The 19655-nt window shown below is 41.6% G+C and overlaps 1 protein-coding gene across 6 annotated transcripts in view; it reads right to left on the reverse strand.

Moving 5' to 3' along the window:
- SULF2 (sulfatase 2) overlaps positions 1–19655 on the reverse strand; it is a 365924-nt gene that overhangs the window by 26248 nt on the left and 320021 nt on the right. For all 6 annotated transcript variants that reach the window (XM_085619425.1, XM_085619422.1, XM_085619421.1 and 3 more), the window contains exons 13-16: positions 18336–18432; positions 10890–10984; positions 1842–1901; positions 1293–1462 (exon numbers count right to left, since the gene is read on the reverse strand). In XM_085619425.1, coding sequence (XP_085475551.1) covers positions 1293–1462; positions 1842–1901; positions 10890–10984; positions 18336–18432 — 422 coding nt within the window. The remainder of the gene's footprint in view (positions 1–1292; positions 1463–1841; positions 1902–10889; positions 10985–18335; positions 18433–19655) is intronic.

Raw genomic sequence — 19655 nt, forward strand, 5'->3', positions numbered from 1 at the left:
TACCCAGTACCCATACTCCCCCCACACTGCGCATGAACAGCTGGAGACCAAGCAAGGCGTCTATGCCATAGCTGCCTTCCCGCACATGTCAGGGGGCAATTGACTGCACACATGTTCTACTTGTGCCCCCTGGTGACACTGCACACAATTACCTCAACAGAAAGCACACACATTCCATCAATGTGCAGGCAACAGTGGACCACCTGGGAATCGCCACCAACGTCGTCGTCAACTACCCAGGCAGTGTGCATGATTCCTACCCCTAATCACAGTCCATCACCAAACAGCGCTAACAGGATGGCACCCATGGAAATGCACTGCTGGTTGGCAAGTACCAAATAAACACACCACACCCCCCAAATCTACAATCATGCAAATCACAACTCTGGGAATGCACACATCACAGACTCACATCCAACATGCCAAACAACAAGCCCACCCCCCAGACACGACAGCACAACTTACTGTGGCAACCTGGGCTAGCCATGTACATGAGCCATCAACTGCATGGCACCTCAGCCACACACTAGCGGAATGTGGGGAGAGGTGAGAACCAGGCATGTGCGACGGAGGCAAGTGACCCATGAATGAGAAGGTACACAATGCCAAGTGCGACAGAAATGTGATTGACAGACTTCAGTATGCAGACCTTAGACATATCCATGTCTACCTGCACTGCTGGTGTATGGAGTGTAGTGGACAGTGGACGCAACCATGTCACCCCAGCCAGTGGGGAAGATTGCGGAAATGTAGCTTGTGACGTCCCCCCGCAGGCGTGTGCGGAGTGGGCTGGACCGGCGTATGCCAGGCCAGCGTAGGGGTGTGAATAAAAAGCACGTAGCTCTGTAATGACCTGTGTTTACCTTTTTTTCTCAATCTCTTGTTTTTGAGGGGAGGTCTCCATCATAAACTATACAGATCCTAGTTGTGAGATTTGTGAGGATTTTGCTTTTCTCTTTAATAGCAAAAATATCTGCTAAGAGGAACATTTTCGTGCACACATATACTGATTAGAAGGACAACTCATAGATTGTATATTTACAGTGCATGATTCCACAGGCCTAATTAGGTATTTTCACTTACACTGACATTGTTTGATTAGTAAATGTTATCACTGATTATTAAAATGCTGATAGAACCCACTGGGTGAATAGCATATGTAAATAGGAATGTACTCTTATTGGGAATGTACTCTTAACATATTGTTCAGAAGGCTAACACGTTTATCGATATACTCATCATTGTTGTAGTCAAAGAATAAAACCCATTGCTTTGTAAATGCAAAATCTTACATGTCCAAAAGGGGGCAGTCTGCCAGTGCTGGTTGTCATGCGTGAAGCAGGTCAAGCCCGGCATGCTGCAGGTGTCGTTGTTTTTTAGCCTCTTCAGCAGCTTGCGTAGTTTCTTCTTACGTCTCTGATCACGAAGAAGCCACACCTTGTCCTTTTCCTGCATGTCCTTTCTAAATACAGAAGAGAATGCATTTAATTGTTAAATCAGGTTCATCGCTTTTTCTTAGTGAAACTTTGCATTTCAAGGGAGGGATCAACATTTGTAGTAGATCCATCTCCAATATGTTTTCCCCACCTCCAAACGGCTCATTGTCAGCAAGTGCCCAAAACCCTGAGAGCCCATCTATATCACCTTCCAAGGAGTTCATGTATGTTTTTTTGCGATCGACCCTACAGAATGCGAGCCATGGTATGCATTAGAGCGGTCTCGATTCAAAGCCAATATTCCACTTTCAGATCCCTTCAGATGACATGGAGTATGAGTTGCTACATGAATTCATCTTTTTTGCCAAGATATGTCGGGAAAGGGAAACTTGCTGTTGCACTTACTTGTAAGGGTGCACGCCAGAACCTCTGTGCTTTAGTTTTCCTTTGTGCTTGGAGTAGTAACTAGGAGTGTAAACAAACAAAGCACATTTTGAAAAAATGTAGAGTTGTAGTTGCACTAAAAATACAATTTACTATTAAAAAATTTAAATTTCATATTTGGGTTTTAACCCTTCTTAAGATATTTGCTATTAACAATTTTGGAAAAGTTGCGGCTTTATGTTTTCTGTTGATCAACTTGGATGTAAGGGTACCTAACATCACAAACACATACATGTTACACCAGGAAGAAAGGGTACTGCACCAAGGTACATATGTAATGCTTTGCCTCTCGCATGGCCACTTTTATAATAACCCAACAATTTGTTATATTTCCAGACTTCAATCTGGTTCAATTTACACCTGATAACCTGCTGTTAGAGCACTTCTCTCACATTTCATTTTGGAACATTTCATTATAATCAAAACTCGGACTTTGTGCAGACTTCCTTCCAAAATATTGTACACGTTCCATGGTCGCTAGGCTAATGAGCATGTTATCAGGCTGCCTACTACATGGCATGAAAGTGTGTAGAAGTTTAAATGCTGACCTTGTGTAAAGAGGCACTGGGCCTTTCTCTATTCTTGTTTACTGTCAATTTTATGCAAAAAAAATATTTACAATGAAATCCTCACCAATTCCTAAATAGACACATTTTTCTCTTCTATTTGCTGTTTTGAATAAATTGTGTTAGGAACCAAAATCACCCTAATAAAAGAGAAAGTTCACATTGACAAACTAAATTGAGTATTAGGATAAGCTTCTGAGTTAAAATTCTCTAGCTGTATATGCAAGAGTGAAAGGTTAGGGAGCTGTATCATTACATTGTTACATATGACATTAGAACAAGCTTGTTCTTCTAAGTAACCCCTGCTGTCCAAAAGACCTGTGATGTTTGTTTGAGTCACAGCAGACACAGAGACATTCAATTCAAAAGCAGCGAGCCTTCGCCTTCAAAACAGCCCGGGGACCACAGGTCTTGCCCACCCCGTTTCCAGCAGATTTATATGATTGATGTTGTGTATCAGGAAAGCTGATGTCCTCAGGCGACTGTAAGTGATAGCTAGATTCACTGCTGGTGTTTAAACCCATTCCTATTACTAACAAATAGGTATTTGCATTTAGGCTATTAGAAGTAAACAGATCAATCTTCTGGGGGGGGGGGGGGGAGAAGAGAGAAATAATTTAGGACAGCTTGTGCCTGGGAGTAGATTTTTGATGGTGTTGCTTACATTTGTCAAAATGAGACTTTCTCTGCAGGCTTTTTACCTGAAACTCTGACTTTTGGAAAATGGAGTGAGTGTGGGTGATGGACGGCAACCTCAAGTACAAAGTAAAATTGTGAAATGTAAGTCCCCTGAAAAAAGAAAAAATACACATAGCTTCACTGCAGGCAGGCAGAATTTAGTAACGATGAATGTCGCTGTGGGAAGTTATGACTAACTTCTGAATCTAGGCTGGGAAGCTTTCTTTTTAAAGCAGATCCTTGGAGATAATGGAAACGTGGCCAACAAGGTATAAACATGTGGGTCCTCATTTATGAAATCTGTTGCATCGCTGCGGTAAAACAGCGATGCAACACTTTTCAGTGCGCCCTCCTTGCGACACCATGGATGTGCCATATTTACTGTACGGTGCTCGATGTTGCAAGGATTGACAGATACATCTGGAATCCTGACGTATCTGTCGTTGCAAAAATGACACATTACTGGAGTGTGTCTGGAAACAGACACAACACCAGAAATGTGTCATTTCACATGAGACAAGACCCATGTGAAAAGGTCTGCGTCACTCTTTACGCTTGCTTCAAGCAGACGTAAGGATCTGACGCAGTAAGGCGGGATAAGTGTTGCAGTGAAATCTCGTAGATTTCACTGTGACACTTCTACAAGCCTTTTCTCTGCCGGAATGGCCACCCTGCATATATTATACCTGTTGCAGGTATAATGTAGTGCATCGGTTTACAAAGTGACGCATCTGCCTAGATGCATCACTTTGTAAATATGGCGCAGTGTGGCGCATTTTTCTACAGTGCAGCAGCATCACAAAAAGTGATGCAACGGCGGCTCAAGGGCCTCATATGTAAGGCCCGTGGATTGTACAGCCTGCATTTTAAAGCCCATGAACTTCTTCATAGTGAAATGAAGTTTAGTGTAATACCAAAAATGGACTGCGCTTCTTTATACATTTTGATGTATGATATAGTGCCTAAAAGTCACCTACGGGCCCCTTCGGAGCGCAGGACACATATACTGCTACTAAATGGAGTGATGATAACTTATCAAGGAAGTAGAATTAACTGGAAAAGTGTAGGATCCAATGTTTGGCCCTTTAATATGTGCCTGACTTGTGATGTGGACATAACTTTGACAAAACCGTACATATTGTGTAGAATAGGTGCACTGTACCACTCCGTTTTTCCTTAAAAAGAAAAGACCAGTGCTATATAGTAAGTGCCGGTGCTGAATACCAAGGCTGCTTAATCCTAATTCCACCTCATGCCTTTTTTATCCATCATCAGCCACTCCCTGCCTCTGTATCTCACTCTTGCAAGTTCTTTCTCTTTCTTGCTTTCTTCTTTTGTCGCTGTTTTTCCATATTTTTTAGCCTTCTCTTCCCATTTTGTGGTTTCTCTGGATCAAAGCCTGTTGAGGAAAAATAAGTACCGGTCCCCCAAAAAATTGTCAGTGAGCCCCACCTGCAACGATCTCCTCAAATTAAGCACCACATAGGACCTTTACTTCTTTTGACGAAATATTCTGGGTCCAGCTTGAAAACTATTTTGCACATCTAAAAAACTTAAGTGCAGGGAAGAATAGCCTGTGAATTCAAAATCTGCAACACCTTTTCACAGAATCATGATGTGGCGAAATTTACACGCCTTGCAATTGTTTAATATTCCAAGCTTAGCATTTAAGGAAGAAATGTGGGCATATCCTGGGAAGGGAGAATAGCTATTAGGTTGTCACCTTATAGGTGTCCACAAATGCTCCTGTTGTCTTCATACCCAATTTAAATACCTAAATGGTAATGCCAGCATAGGTATGCATAAGTGTGTAAACTGGGTTTTAAGAATGCTTAAATAACTCCATAATCCAAGTTAGGTGCAGGATAGAGGTTTTCCCCGTGAAAAATGCTTTTCCAACAGAGGAGAAAAGAAATGCTAAGGTGTGTTGGAGAAAAGAAATGCTAAGGTAGAACTTATATGGACTCATAAGATGGTAATGATAACACTCCAGTATGCATGGAAAGTTATGGTTTGTGTACCTATCCTTGCAAAGTCATGGACATTTTTGTGATGCTGGGTATGGTGGCTTAGTGGGCTAATGCTTCCACTGTAGGGGCCTGTATTTGACATCATGATCACAGATTTAAATCCCGGCTGGTCCACTCGGCCTTTTATCCTTCTGAGATCGCTAAAAAGAGTACCATTGAGTTGGGTAACAATAAACATCTGTAATTCAGTGCCAAGATGCCTAGGGTGAACGTGCGCTTTACATTATGTTATGAATCACCAATAATTCCTCTTTACCATGCTGTATAATCACCCAGGAGCCCCCGCTTCAATATGGGGAAGACCGAGCAGCCACCAGGCCACTCTACTACATGACAAGGTCAAAACTGGTTTTCCCTCCTGCTCTGGCCGTAGCCTGGCTGTCTAGTGGGGTCTCGGAATCCATGCTGGCATTTCCAAGTCAAAAGAGGTAGTGCTAAACCTACCATTTTGTTCTGCCAAGTCTTCCTGTCCACTCCCAAATAGGTAATCCCTACTAGGTGGTCAGCAGTTAACACCTATTGGCCCGGACGAAAGCCACTGTCTTCTGAATCAGAGTTGCCAACTCTCCTAGTCAAGGATGTGTATACCAACACTGGAGGTGTGATGCGTGGCTGAACTGGTTTAAGACAATTGTAGCACACAAAATCTAATCAACATTTTTGCAAATTTTCTTTTTCTGCTAAGTTATCAAAAATCTGATTCTACCAATAAGTCAGATTTTAAAAACTAAGCATGAAATAATGTTGAAGCATATCTCTAGCCCCTTTCAAAGCAGAGGTAGAAAACAAAGATCCACCTAGGCCTAGTAGGGAAAAGTCCAGCCAGGCCTTCAAAGTGAAATTGCTTTGTGGTTTTATTCCACTGTGAGGGCACACTAACCCCAATATGTAGTGTGCCCTATTGTTATATATTAGCACCCTGCCATGTGTACTTATAAACCGTGCTTAAGAGGTGACTTGAGAATATATAAAAGTCGGCATTTCCTACATAACTTAATCATTTTTCCCTGCTATGGGTCGTTGCAGTGCATTTAAACTGCAGCCTAGCCAGATGCCAGATTACAGTCATGCTCTTGGCAGAAATATGTTTTGTCACCTGGGATAAACATACACTACAGCACACAGATGACATTTATCTTTTCGTGCTATGGGAGCCATTTATAATGGAAGTACAGGGGAGTTACAAAGACAGCATTGTTTTAGAGAGGAAGCAAAAGCACTTGACTACTGTTTAGCAGCAGAACAATGCACAGGGCCTAAAGTGAGCAACAACAGGGCTCAGAAAAAAGACAACAATCTGTGATGTTCATGCAGGAAAACTATGTTTTGCTAACCATTTTCTCTTTAACAACCTTTCAGATAACTTGAAATGACCACAAACATCAGAAAAAAACAATATGGCTTGTGAGTTCAGAAAAGGAAACAACAGGATGGTGGCAGATTGAAGCTAGCATCTGTTCTGCCTTCTAATGTTCAAACATTTCAGATGAGGGACATCTAAGGTTTCAAGTTTTAATTCTGGTAATCTGAATTGTTAGTTATTCGCCAGAGACTTAAGGATTGATAACCCACCTTGATTTGGAAATAAATGCAAATTACTAAATCAGTCCCCAGAAAGTATAAAACCCAGGCCTTTGGAACAGATTTAAGGCGAAGGCATTCCTACAAGAGAGGAGGAAGGAACAACCAGCACATGTATGACCAATTATATTTTTAATGGTAATTCTTGCTGATAGTACTTAAACTGAGGATGGGGTCTAAACACAGTGTGGAAGTAAATGCATCAGTACCAGTGGCAGTTGCATTACTTCCGCCAATCCCTATTGAAGAAACAAAATCGTACCCAAAGTGTTGGGGTTTATCATCCAAAATATGATTAGCCCTCAGTTGTCTTAGGTGGGTAAAGCATATAAACAGCTTCCTAAGAATGAATCAGTGGCTATGCACAAACACAAAACACTCAGACAATAATACAGGGACACTGCACCTAACCTAGAAATTAAGGAGCATATTTACAAGGGGATATCGCCACCAGAACGTCACTTTTAGTAGCGTTCTGGTGGCGATACCCCCTTCTTCTTATTTACAAGGCGACATTAAGCCACTTAACAAGGCTTAATGCTGCCTTGTAAATAAGGCCCCTTTTCACGCTTCACTTAGCATGAAAGGGGCACGCAATGGGTGTTGCTGTGGGCGTTCCGCCACAACACCCATTGCTTTTTGACGCTTACCAATATTTACAAGAATGGGGCAGTGCCAAAAACGAATGCCAGATAAAACCTGGTCTCAGGATAGCGATACGGTGTGATAATTTCGATACGATGTGAATAATTTCTCCTCGTGTTTTGCTCTTTCTATGTGTGCTGCATTCTGCAGCGCATATAGTAACAGCCAATCGCCTTTAAAGATTGTTTATGTGCAGCAGGAGGTTCCTTCATGCACATAAATAATCGCACCTGCAGCGCAGGCACCCTTGCCACATGGTGGCAGGGTGTCGGCACTGGCGGTAGGCAGCTTTTTTAGCGCCAACGCTAGGGGAAAAGCAGAGGTGCATCGTATTTTTGTAAATACGGCACATCCCTGCATTTAAAAAATGTTGGAGCGCGGTGGTACTAATTTTGGAGTAACACTGCGTTTCTACATTTTATTGTAAATATCTACCTACATTTATTTTACGTGTGGAAGGATTTTTTACCAAAAAGCTGTTTTAATCGAACTTTGTATGTTTACTTGCTAAATACATAGGAACATATGCACAGATCTATGTATTTTCACCACTCCGTGTTAATTACCCCACATACATATACCTAACAATCTCATTTCATACTTTTTTTTTTACTTGCATGTTTATTGGTGCTTGAAGTATACATTTACAGACCATTAGTAAATTTGTTACTGGGCAACAGTCTTATGCAACTAAACAGCATGCAATGGACTTGATTCTGAAATAAGCTTGTAACTCTGCATACAGAGGTCTAAGGTCTTGCATTGGGGCAGATTTCTGACTTTCAGTAAATCACAAAACTATCCAGAAATGTGCATTGAAACTTTTTATAGTTGTGGGTTGCCAGGGGAATTCCTGGATAAAACCCTTTGTGAATTTCATTTTTTTGTAGGTATTTATTTTCTCATGTGAAAATCTACCCATGATTACTTTTTTTTTCTTTGCAAAGAAAATATTTTTCCCAGGGGAGCCCACCTCCCCTGCTCTCCAATCAATTTTAGGGGGTGTTCCAATCCCCTTTTCATCCTGGAAAAGGATTGCCCTTGATAAATAAGTTGCACTTGTTCCACGTGGTGTGGTACAAGTGTAACCTATTTGAACCCCCTCAGATTGCACAGTAGAACATGCTTTAGGATAACATTCATACTAAATATTCCTCTGGGCAGTGGAGGTGGTTTGATTTGATAGGCTGAAAATTATGATCTCAAAGGCCAAGTAGGACAGTTCTACAAACTGCACAGGAAAGCAGTTGAACCCAGCTAAATATAGCAAATCCAAAATATTTTTGAGTGCAAAGCATGCTGATGCCTCAGTGCTCACCCATTTTACACTCTATTAGAATGTGGTGCAAATAAAGGTCAGAGTGCACACATTTGCATGCAGGATGTAATAAGGTCCCAGGTGATAGAAACATTGATGCTGTGGTTTAGATGTTGCCCCTCATTGCACCTTCTGTCTTCACATGTACAGTAGAACAAACACTGCGGTACAAATGATACATTTGTACATGGTATTGGGTGAGTGTTTGCACTCGATAATCACTTCCGACTGGCATTTCAGGGAATAATGTGTGGAAACGGTCTTTGGCGCTGTTGCTTTAATATGAACACATCGGGGCAGAGTTATTTTGGAGTTGCGCCACTTTTATGCTGCCGTTGCGTCACTTTTGTGACGCAGCGGCGGCGTAAACCCTGTGCCACATTGCGCCTTATTTACATTGTGACACATCTATGGAGATGCGTCACGGTGTAAAGCCGTGCTCCACATGAAACCTGCGTCAGGTTTCATGTGGGCCTTCCGTCGCAGGAACGCCCCTGAAAAGTGACTCAGTGAAATCTACAAGATTTCACTCAGTCACTTTTCCAAAGCTGATGCGCCAAAACCCTGCGCCTGCTTGAAGCAGGCGTACGGCTTGACGCACCACGTTACAGATAGGGCAAGTTGGAAGAGTGCTGGAGTTGCGTGTCGCGCGCAACACTACTTCAGCACTGCGCCAACTTTACGCCCCAGATGCGACACGCATCTGTTTATTCCTGCGCCATGATGCGCCGCATTGTAAATGCGCACATCATGGGTGGCGCAAGGGTAAACTTGCGTGCCGCATTTTTCCTGGCGCATCCCTGATGATTTGCAGAGATGCGCCAGGCAACATAAATCTGCCTCTCCGTTTTGAAAGCTCAATTTCTTTGAGGAAAGTGGCTGTTCATAAATTTGGACTCAGTAGTATTTCCGCTTGTCTCGTAATGGGCATAAAGTGGACAAGCATGGACATGTGCTGTAGTGGTGGTAATGGTGGTGCTAGTAATGATGGTGGTGGTAATGGTGGTGTAAAAAACACTATGGTAAAGAAAATACAGAAAATGGATCACTATCTTTAACAAATCATGCATGAGATAAAGAATTTAATGCGTGAAAACTGACTTTATTTTTCATATGTTAAATAGTCCGTCATCCATTGCAATGTAAACACTTCAATAGAAGGTAGAATTATACAGAAAAGAGCCGAAAGCACGAGGGGCATATCAGCAAGACAATTATCACCGCTTTAGCGGCCGTTTTCGTCCGGAAAGCTGCGATAATTGTATCGCCCTATTAGCAAGGTCACGCTATCGCGTGAATCCTTGCCTCAGTGCCCTTTCCCTTAACGCCCAGCTTTGCATCTCTAATGAGATGCAAAGTGAGCGTTCCTCCCCAGAATAACGGGAGTATTATCAAGTCTCACGCTAACCTGCAGAGCGATAAGAAAAGTAGCGCTAACCTCGGTTATCGCTCCTTTCCTTATGCCTGCTTGTCATCTGACTTAGCCATGATATCCTTTGGAAGGTGGCTATCATGTCTAAGTCTGTCCCTGTCCTATCAACAAGCATTCTCCAAACGTTGTACGATTATCGCTGGATTTCCAGCGATAATCGCACATTTGGCAGTTTGCGCCTTAATTTTTATCGCTGTTGAGATGAGCGTTGCGGATAGCACGCTATCTCAGCGATAAAAATCAGCGTTAGCCGGCGATAATTATCCTCGCACTAAGCGTGCTGAGAAATAATTATCTCCGGTTCTTGCTGATATGCCCCCAAGTGAGAAAGATATTGTCCTCTAGCAGAACCAAAGTTCACTCTATGTACTTTTAAAAAAATGGCAATCATAAGTCCTGCAGACAAGTGTGCTGTCAAGCTAGACCTAAAAACCATCTGCATAGGGTTAACACCCGCTTTTTCGCTTCGCACCTAGCTCGGCACTAGATCCCATGTTTTGATGAGGAAATTTACTCATGATCCCTTCTTTATACTTATGTATTTCAGTGCATAATTATGTGCTTTTCAGTTTGAAAAGTGTGCTCAGGTCCAGTCGATGAGCCCAGGTAAATGTTCTTACCTCTCTGTTTCTAGGCCACAATTTACATTTCTATCACAAGCAAAATAAATACATCTCCCTGGTGCAGCTTCACCCGGAGCTGTAACTAATCGCTTCCGGCGCACAGCAAGTCACTGCTCTCAAGTATTGCTGGATTTACCTGTACTTGTTACAATCACATTCGTCTGGTCGCTTCTTCTTCAGATGCCCTCTAACTTCCCTGAGGTTTTTAATCTTGCTCTGCAGCGTTTCAATCTAGAGGGATGAAAGCAGGGTGGTCATTCATCATGCAGAAATCTGGTCACTTTCATTGTTTTCTGTGTTAAAATAAATCCTTTATGTATGGTGTTAAACAACTTCCAGTGGGAGCCACAGTCCCTTATTTGATGTGGTCAGTCTCAGGACAAGCACTTGGTACACAAAAAATAAGTAAATTGTAGCATCTTTCAGGAACACAGCTTCTGGGAACTGTCCCAATAGAAAAATGCAAAACAGAGCTCCCATTTTTAAGTTTAGCTTGAGCTGAGAGAAGAATGGCAGGCAGACAAAAGCAATGCGTCAATACTGCAGGGGTTTTGGAACAGCACATTCTAATGATGTTGTTCTTGCCCCTTCAGAGAAGGCTTGTCTGTGCAATGGGGAATTACAGGCAGTGTCCCTGTTTTCAGGCTACACAATCAATGTTCACTAGCAACCAGTAGTGGCTGCTACCGGGCATCAGGAAGGAACAGGAACAGGAAGCACCCAGGCTTCCAGACTCCTCTAGCCAATCACGACGCTGCTGATAGCAGCGTTGTGATTGGTCTGAGCGCCATGGCTTGGCGCTCAGTCAGAGAATGGGAGGCTGAGCATGTTCCTTACCAGGCTCTGTATTACAGCCTGGTGGGGAACATGCACAGTGCACAGGACTGTTTGGCCGGCCCAAGGCAGCTCCCAAGCAGTCATGCGCACTGCTCAGTGAGCAGCCCAGCCATGCCCCGTCCCACACCTGGATACACTGTAAGTAAATATGCTATGCAGGCTCTCCTCTCTGTGTCTTTTAAGAATTCTTTTTTCAGAAATTGTCAAGCTTATGTTTTGATCCAGAATTATTGCCTATCCATATATTTAGAACTGATGTTTGAGTTTTGTTCTCATATTGCTGATGCTCTTTCCCTCGTACCAGAGGGTGATTGCTGCTGTGACTGTCATTTCATGACTTGTGCTCACTGTAAAGCCATTAAACACATGCTGACCAAATCTACATTTCACATACAGCATAAGACCCACATAGGCTGAAAGGGGACCGAGTCGCTCCCGTTAAAAGTATTAGGCTTCATATTAGGCACACGTGTTTCAATCGCTATTTCTGTAATGTGGTGACAAGGACTCAATATGAGGTCTGGCTACTGAGAAAGCTCACAACTTAATCATTGACAATTGACCTGCACTCAGTGGAGCAGTCACTCTGTGGACTGGGCTACTGTCAGGGCCCCAGGAATTATGCAATAATGAAGGACATGTTATGCAATAGGGTTAGCAAAGCTGGCAGACAAATGCCAGTTATAGCAAAAAAGCCACATTAAGCAGTTTGTCAGGGGTTTAAAGTCAAAATAGGTGGCACGAGCTCTGCCTTTATTCTCTAGATATTTTGGAATATTAATAGCTACAAAGAGAATCACAGGGCTAAACAAATGCATAGGTTTTAAGGGAGAAAACTATACACATTCAGAACACCCTACTATTCACCAACCATTACTGATTTGGTTTGCCTGGGAGTATTTGAGTTCCATTTTGTCAACAACTATCGTCCAGTGTAAAACTCTTAGTGCAAAAGATATACATTAAGCTAAACAAGCATGTATGGACTCTTCCTGTAATAAAAGTTTTGCCTCTTTTATTCTGGGCATTTCAGCTATGTTTCAAAACCCGCCTTCAGTTTGTGTATTTTCTGGGTTGACACTAGAAGCTTTCCGGTGGCACTTCTTTCAGCATCAACCTACCCCGCAGAACAGAAGTGTAATCTACATTACATATTCATTATGTGTGTGTCTCACTAGGAGGCACTTTGAGAAACAAGACTAAATGCTTAATGTGAAGGATTCTATGAAACACTGAGCTCTGTACTGAATTAACTTATTTACTGGGGACATTGAGATTTTGCGGACAATGTGATGTACACAAGAATTTGTATGGATTTAGAAATGAAACTTAACTATGACAAATAAGGACCCATTATTTGCACACAAAAATAATAATTTTTTTAAGAAATCGTTATTTTCAGCTATAGCCCTTTCACCCTATCCATTAACTGGTGGTTTAACTGTACCACATCTTTGCAAAATGCTCACCTTTTCAGTATCTGCATACAGTAATAAACGAGTAAAATGGGACCAATTACCTTTTGCAAAGTGTTGAGAACTGCACAGCCCTCCACATGCAGGGTGTTTAGTAACTTTTGATCAGTTTGAACTGCATATGGTATTTGATAGACTTTTTCAAACTATATAGGACATGGTGGGTTAGTCAGAAGATTTGGTAAATCCATAATTATGGGGTAAACAGAAGAAAATCATAAAGTTATGAGTCCACCCTTGATTGTAGTACAACTCTCTTCTGAGACCTCCCTAAATGGTGGCCTGTCACATGGAAAGTAAAAAATCCTTCCGCTGTTAGGCTGAACCATGGCACGTGCCATTTAGACCAATCACCCAGTAAAAATAGCACAAAAGTGGCTGAATACAAACTCTGGTGTATGTTTACACTACGTTTCTGGTGTACAGAAGGCTATGCTTTAATTCGCTCACTTATCTGAGGAACAAACATTTCACTAAAAAATCCTTATAAATCTTTGGAGGCAAGGCAGAGCTCCTTCTGGAAATGCTTAGTTTCAAACAATCAAAAATTCGAGCCGTCTACAAAGTATAAGCAAAACTCCACATTGCCTTAAGCTCTTTTAACTCATCCATAGGTGAATACATCACTGAATGCGGAAATCCTCCATCCACCTCGTAATCTAGTTATCAGACAACAGACCCAACCATAGTCTTATTTTTTTTAAATAAGTAACTACAGTAAGATTGAATGTTTATGAGCAGAGTCCACTCAGTCACAAAATTATTAAATTAACGTTGAACTATGGACAGTCAGAGGATAATAAACTAAGGAAAGCCTTCCTCATGTGTGAGCATGAGAGGTACCTACCTTTTCCAGAGCACGCCTGTAGACGGCTCTTCAACCCTAAGATCCTTTGACATTATGACCCTAATAGCCAAATACCCTACTTCACGTCATGTGTTTATCATGAACTTTAATCTCTTCTACATGATAGTTGATGCATGCATTTAGCGGCTATTGGTGGCTATGTGCATAATGGAATCGCTTTCACTATATTCTTGGAGGGCTTTCATCTCTCAGATGGATCTTCACACTTGCAGTCTATCTGTTACTCGGGAGAGGCTTTCTATTGCTGTAAGCTATTAACAAAAGCAAACCTCGTAGTAGTGATTTGACACTCTCCTGAAAAGGATCTAAGTTCCATCAAATCTTGTACATTCTCTTTCTCAAAGGAATTTTGCATAGTATGGCTGAAACAATCTCTACGAGAATGGCATCTGAGAATGGGGCACAAAGCAAACCTGGAAATTTACTTCATGCCAGACTTCATTAAGCATCATCATTAAATTAGTGTTGAATCATAGAGCAGGGGAAGGCCTCAAGCCAGGCAGACCTCTGAAGCATAGGCTGAGAGGGGTAATTCCAAGATGTGATCATGAATACAGAAAAAAGACTTCCCATGACTCCAAACTTTAAGATGGCCACTGTCATCTCAGTGGAACCTGGCTGCCCAGGACGTTCGACCCCCCTCAGGGGCTCATTACCGCCAGACGTGAGTAACAGTTTTAGGAAGCATGGTGTGTACCAAACTGCAAACATCCCTGACCTTCTGCATGACTTTGTGTTTTATGATGTTTGAAGTACCTTGGGCTGATAACCAAGACACTAAAGTGACCAGAAAGAAGCCCAACCTCGAAGCTTGCTAGTAGAGACCAGATGAAAGAAGGTACAAGTACTTAAGGAATTATTTATCTATGCACTTCCACACTAAGAGAAGTATCCTTCTTTTTGCTTCCTGTGCTTTGCCTGTAAAGGGAGCGGGCTACATGCGGTCCGTGAGAGAGCCACATAATCTACCTGGTACAAATCTTGACACCATCCCCCCACCTCATTCGGATTTCTCTTTGTCCTTAGGTACTGGTTCATACTCTGTAATAGTGTAAATGTTGCATAAAATCAGTTGTGAAAAGTAACCCAATATTCTTCTTGCCTTTTCAAAGGTAGGTTATAGAAGATCTTTGCCAGTGTGATTTGAAGATTTGTGGACCCACATCCTCCCCTTCCTTATTATTACTTCAGTTCAGTTAATGGCTTTTTTTTTGCAGTTTTTTCCTTCCTGGTTTCCTGTTTTCGTTGTGGGCAACATGCACACTTACCTGCTTTCCATGAAACAACCGTGCACTTAACATGGGGGCAAGAAATGCTATTCTACACCCATTTTTGCATTAGAGAACGTTAGTGTCAAATAAAGCAACATATTTTCAAGCAATAGTCTTACTGAATGAAACGTCACAACCTTTTCCCTTCTTGCCTAATAAATTATATTAAGACATTTCCTCAGCTCGCAAGAGTTAGATCAAAGCATATTACTAATATTGAGCAGTGCAGTTGGGTATTGGTTGTGTGATGTGTTGTGCAAGGTTGTCATGCAAGGCCTCCACCCTCTCCTCTTGCTGACCTTCTCCTTTCCCCTGATTTGGCTTACGGTGAGCCGCCTAAACGGGTGATTTTTTCAAACTGTTCAAAGATTACATTTAAATGGAAAGTTGTGAAGTTTTGTGAAGCTCTAAACTTTCACCTTTCTAAAGTTGGGTATTTTGTTAACTTTGCACAATTTCACCAATAGACAAAATACCCCTTCAAAAATATATATTTGCAGTACAATTTACTTGCATAATCATACTCCTGTGTGAGGATTTTGACACACGTGGGTTAAATTTCACCAACTTTTTAATGTAAAAAGGTTGGCAAAATGTTTGAAGCTTCCAGATGTGGAGCCGTGTGAAGATATATTGATTGAATGCACCGATCCTCTACTACCTTCCCTTTAGAGATACTCAGCAGTGGGAATCTACTGGGAACCAAGAATTTACTGTGAAGTTTTCCATCACGAGAGCCCATTGGGCAATATTTCTAAAAGCTATTCAATGGGTGCAGACTCCTCTGGTGGGAAGAATAACACATTTCCTGTCCCAGACACACACTGACAGACTATCCTTGGATACTGGCATCTCATCTGGTCCTGCAAGTGAAGCATTTCTGGGTAGCCTACATAGCGCCCTCGGGTTGACTATTTGTACCTTCTGAGAAGGAACCTCCAGATTGACGTTCTGTGGAATAAAGTACCAGGTAAATGATCTCTGCCTTGTCAAAGTCATTTAGCAACATTTTATTACTTCATTTCATGATGCCTAGCTGATTCTGAATCCAGTCGCTAACACGAAAACTCTTGTTTTTTTGGGCCGCCTGGTTTCTAAATCCAACCTGAGCCCAACTTGGAGGACTGATGAGAAACAAATGAACACATAAACAAAGTACTTACCTTTTTATCTCTCTCAATGTGCAGTATCAAAAATAATGTATAGTGTCGTTGGTAAAATGAATCAAATATGTTTTCAAATGATGTGCCCTCCTCAATGCAGGCAACCCATCCATTGGTGACTTTGTAATTATATGAACACTATTATTAGTTACTGTCAAATTACTACTATTCAGTAAGTGTCCATTGTTGATTATGACATATTGTGTGATGCTTTCAAAGGGCATCAGGCTTTAGCATTACTTGGGAATAATAAATGGCCCTTTATGAGTATAAATAGTGTGTGTCTAATTGCAAGGCCACCAGATATGGAGGCTGTAACTTAATAGTGATACATCAAATTGAGAAAGATAATGTGGTCAGAAATGTTCAGGTTAACCAGTAACTTTCAAGATCTGGAAGACCTTCTGCTTCCATGCAAGCCCACCTAAACACAGGTCCTACCTTGCCCGGGTGCTCATCCAGTTGTCAGAAGAACAGAGATATGTCGTAGTCTAAGTTCCAATGCGGATCAGTGCTTAGACGAATTCAGGAAGAAAAGTTGTCTAGGAACCGAAGTATCAGTGGATGCGACTGCCTGTGGTATTCGGCCAGGTCAGTTCAAATTGTCCTTTCAGAATTGTTTGCCAAAAGACTAAGAATTACAAGTCTTTGAAAACAAAGCACATTGAACATCCAGTTTCAGGTGAATGACATGTTTACTTCCCAGCCCAGAAGATTTTCTATTCAAATAATAAGGCATCAACATTCTATAGGTCATAACATGAATTTCATATAGTTAGTAGCACACATCAAGAGTGGTGTCCTCCCGGAGATTGCTCTACTCAGCTCCTTTTTACTAAAGTCACTGGAGAAAAAGGAGCCTACTTAAGATATGTTGGGCAAACCACCAGCCTGCCATGTAAGCAAAGGCCCCAGCCTCCACTCGCATCACGAAAGACTGTCTAAAGAACCAAGGGGCATATCATCAAGGACCGGCGATAATTATCGCTAAGCGCACTTAGCCCTAGGATAATTATCCCGGGTAACGTGGAATTTTATCGCTGAGATAGCATGCTATTAGCAACACTTATCTCAAAAGCGATAAAATTCCAAGCGCTAACTGTCTAATGTGAGATTATCGCTGGAAATCCAGCGATAATCTCACAAAGTTTGGCGATAGATTGGTGATAGGGCAAGGCATTCTTAGCCATGATATCCACCTTACATAGGATATCATGGCTAAATCAGTCTTGAAGCAGGCGTAAGGAAAGTAGCGATAACAGAAGTTATCGCACTCTGCTTGTCGCTCTGCAGGTTAGCGTGCCCATTGATAATTGGAGAAATGTTGCTTAGCGATATTTCTCCAGTTATGTCAGGGCAGGAATGCCCACTTTGCATCTCATTAATGATGCAAAGCTGGGCGTTCAGTAAACAGGCGATAATGCAAGGATTCACGCGATAGCGAGACCTAGCTGATTAGGCAATAAAATTATCGCCGCTGTTTGTCCGAAAACGGACGCAAAAGCAGTGATAATTTTATATCGCCTCCTTGATGATATGCCTCCAAGAGATCATCTCCTGTCTGGAAAGGACCTCTATGCCTTCAGTGCTTCTCCAACGACTCTTCTAAAACGAGAAATGATAAGATATAAAGTTAGCTTGTAAAATGTAGGGCCTTATTTAGAGTTTGACTGTGAGGTTACTCTCACAAACATGATAGATAGCCAGTCCATCTGTGCATTATATTCTACGGCACCTTAAAGAAGGCATACGGGATATCCATCACATTTATGATGAAGTAACCTCTTCGTCAGACTCTAAAGTATTCACTTAATTTCTTATCATTGGGAATAAAAGCTTGACAGATGCTGTGTTATTGTTGACGGGAGCATCTCTGTATCCTGGCATGCTAACCTGCAGCTTCCAAACACCACCCTCATTTCAAGAATATTTAAGGACTGCATTCTAACAGTGAAGAATGACACTCACCTCATGATCAATGTGGAGTTTGTGATCCTTCCAGGCCTGAAGGGATTTGTACAAATCTGTGTCACACTGAACGGTGTCATTTGCCAAGATGAAGCATCTGCCCCGGAGAAAAAGAATCAAAGAGAAATAGAGGACACGAAATGAGGTCAGAAACTTATTTTAGTCGATTAACAGAGAATATGCAGAATAAAGTTTACACCAGCAAGAATCCATATATATATATATATATATATATATATATATATATATATATATATATATATATATATATATATATATATATCATGCAGTTTTTGATTTAGACAATGTATGTTTCGATTCCTTAATTACACTAGAAATGACTTTCGTTCCAAGATTTTAAGCATGTGTGTCATATGGGCATAATGAGGCAAACTTCGCTGGGCTCCATTATGGCTGAGCTGAAAGCAATTCCTAGCTGAAATCTTATGCTGGGAGGGAGGAGCACCTTTACTCGTGGCCCTGAATGGAGACTTGACAATCTCTTGGAAGGCGTGTGTTAGATATCAGGGCTCTTGAATGCACTGAAGCGGGTTCACCTATGTGTGTCATCTCACATGATTGTGGTTTTATGTATGGTAAGTTCCAGAGCTGCGGTGCCAGGGTTCAACATGTCTCAAATCCAGTGCTTAATTTGTCAAAAGAATGAAAAAAATGGGTAGGGGGCCAAAGTATTTCCTAGTAGTCCTGCACTAGCACTGCCAAATATCAAAACTGGCTAGTCTTGAAACCTTCTTCGGCAACCGTATACTTAAGCCAGATTTACCAATGTTCCATGCAAATTTCAACCACATTTGCCTGCTGCATTGGGCAGGAAGGAAAACAAAGCGTAGTGCCAAATTTCCTGATGATGTACTTTGCTACTTTCATCTACTGCGCTGGTACTCTTTGTGTGACACACAGCTTAGCACCATGCCATCCAGTACAAATTCCTCCACTAGACAAACTTAGAAGGATCCCACGCATTGGATGTGTGCTTTACACTGCAGCACATGTGAAATAAGTTATTTTTTAAATTTTATAAATGATCACATTTACCTTTGGTACACCTGTTTCATGTAGGGATTCGATTTTGAGCAAAGCCCAGTCTGGCTAGCTTCTTAAATTAATACTCTCTTGCCGTAAAGCGTCACAAAGAAGTGCATAGTGGCATATACTAAACAAGCATTTGCAATGCAATAGGTCTCGCATTTATGAGAGTTTGAGCTATTGGCATTGTAAAAGACAACACCTTTTATTTATGTGTTGTTTTTAAAACAGATAAATAAAAGGCATTGTCATTTACAATGCCAATAGGTTAAA

This window comes from Triturus cristatus, chromosome 7 (genome assembly GCF_964204655.1).
Source record: "Triturus cristatus chromosome 7, aTriCri1.1, whole genome shotgun sequence".
NCBI lineage: Eukaryota > Metazoa > Chordata > Amphibia > Caudata > Salamandridae > Triturus > Triturus cristatus.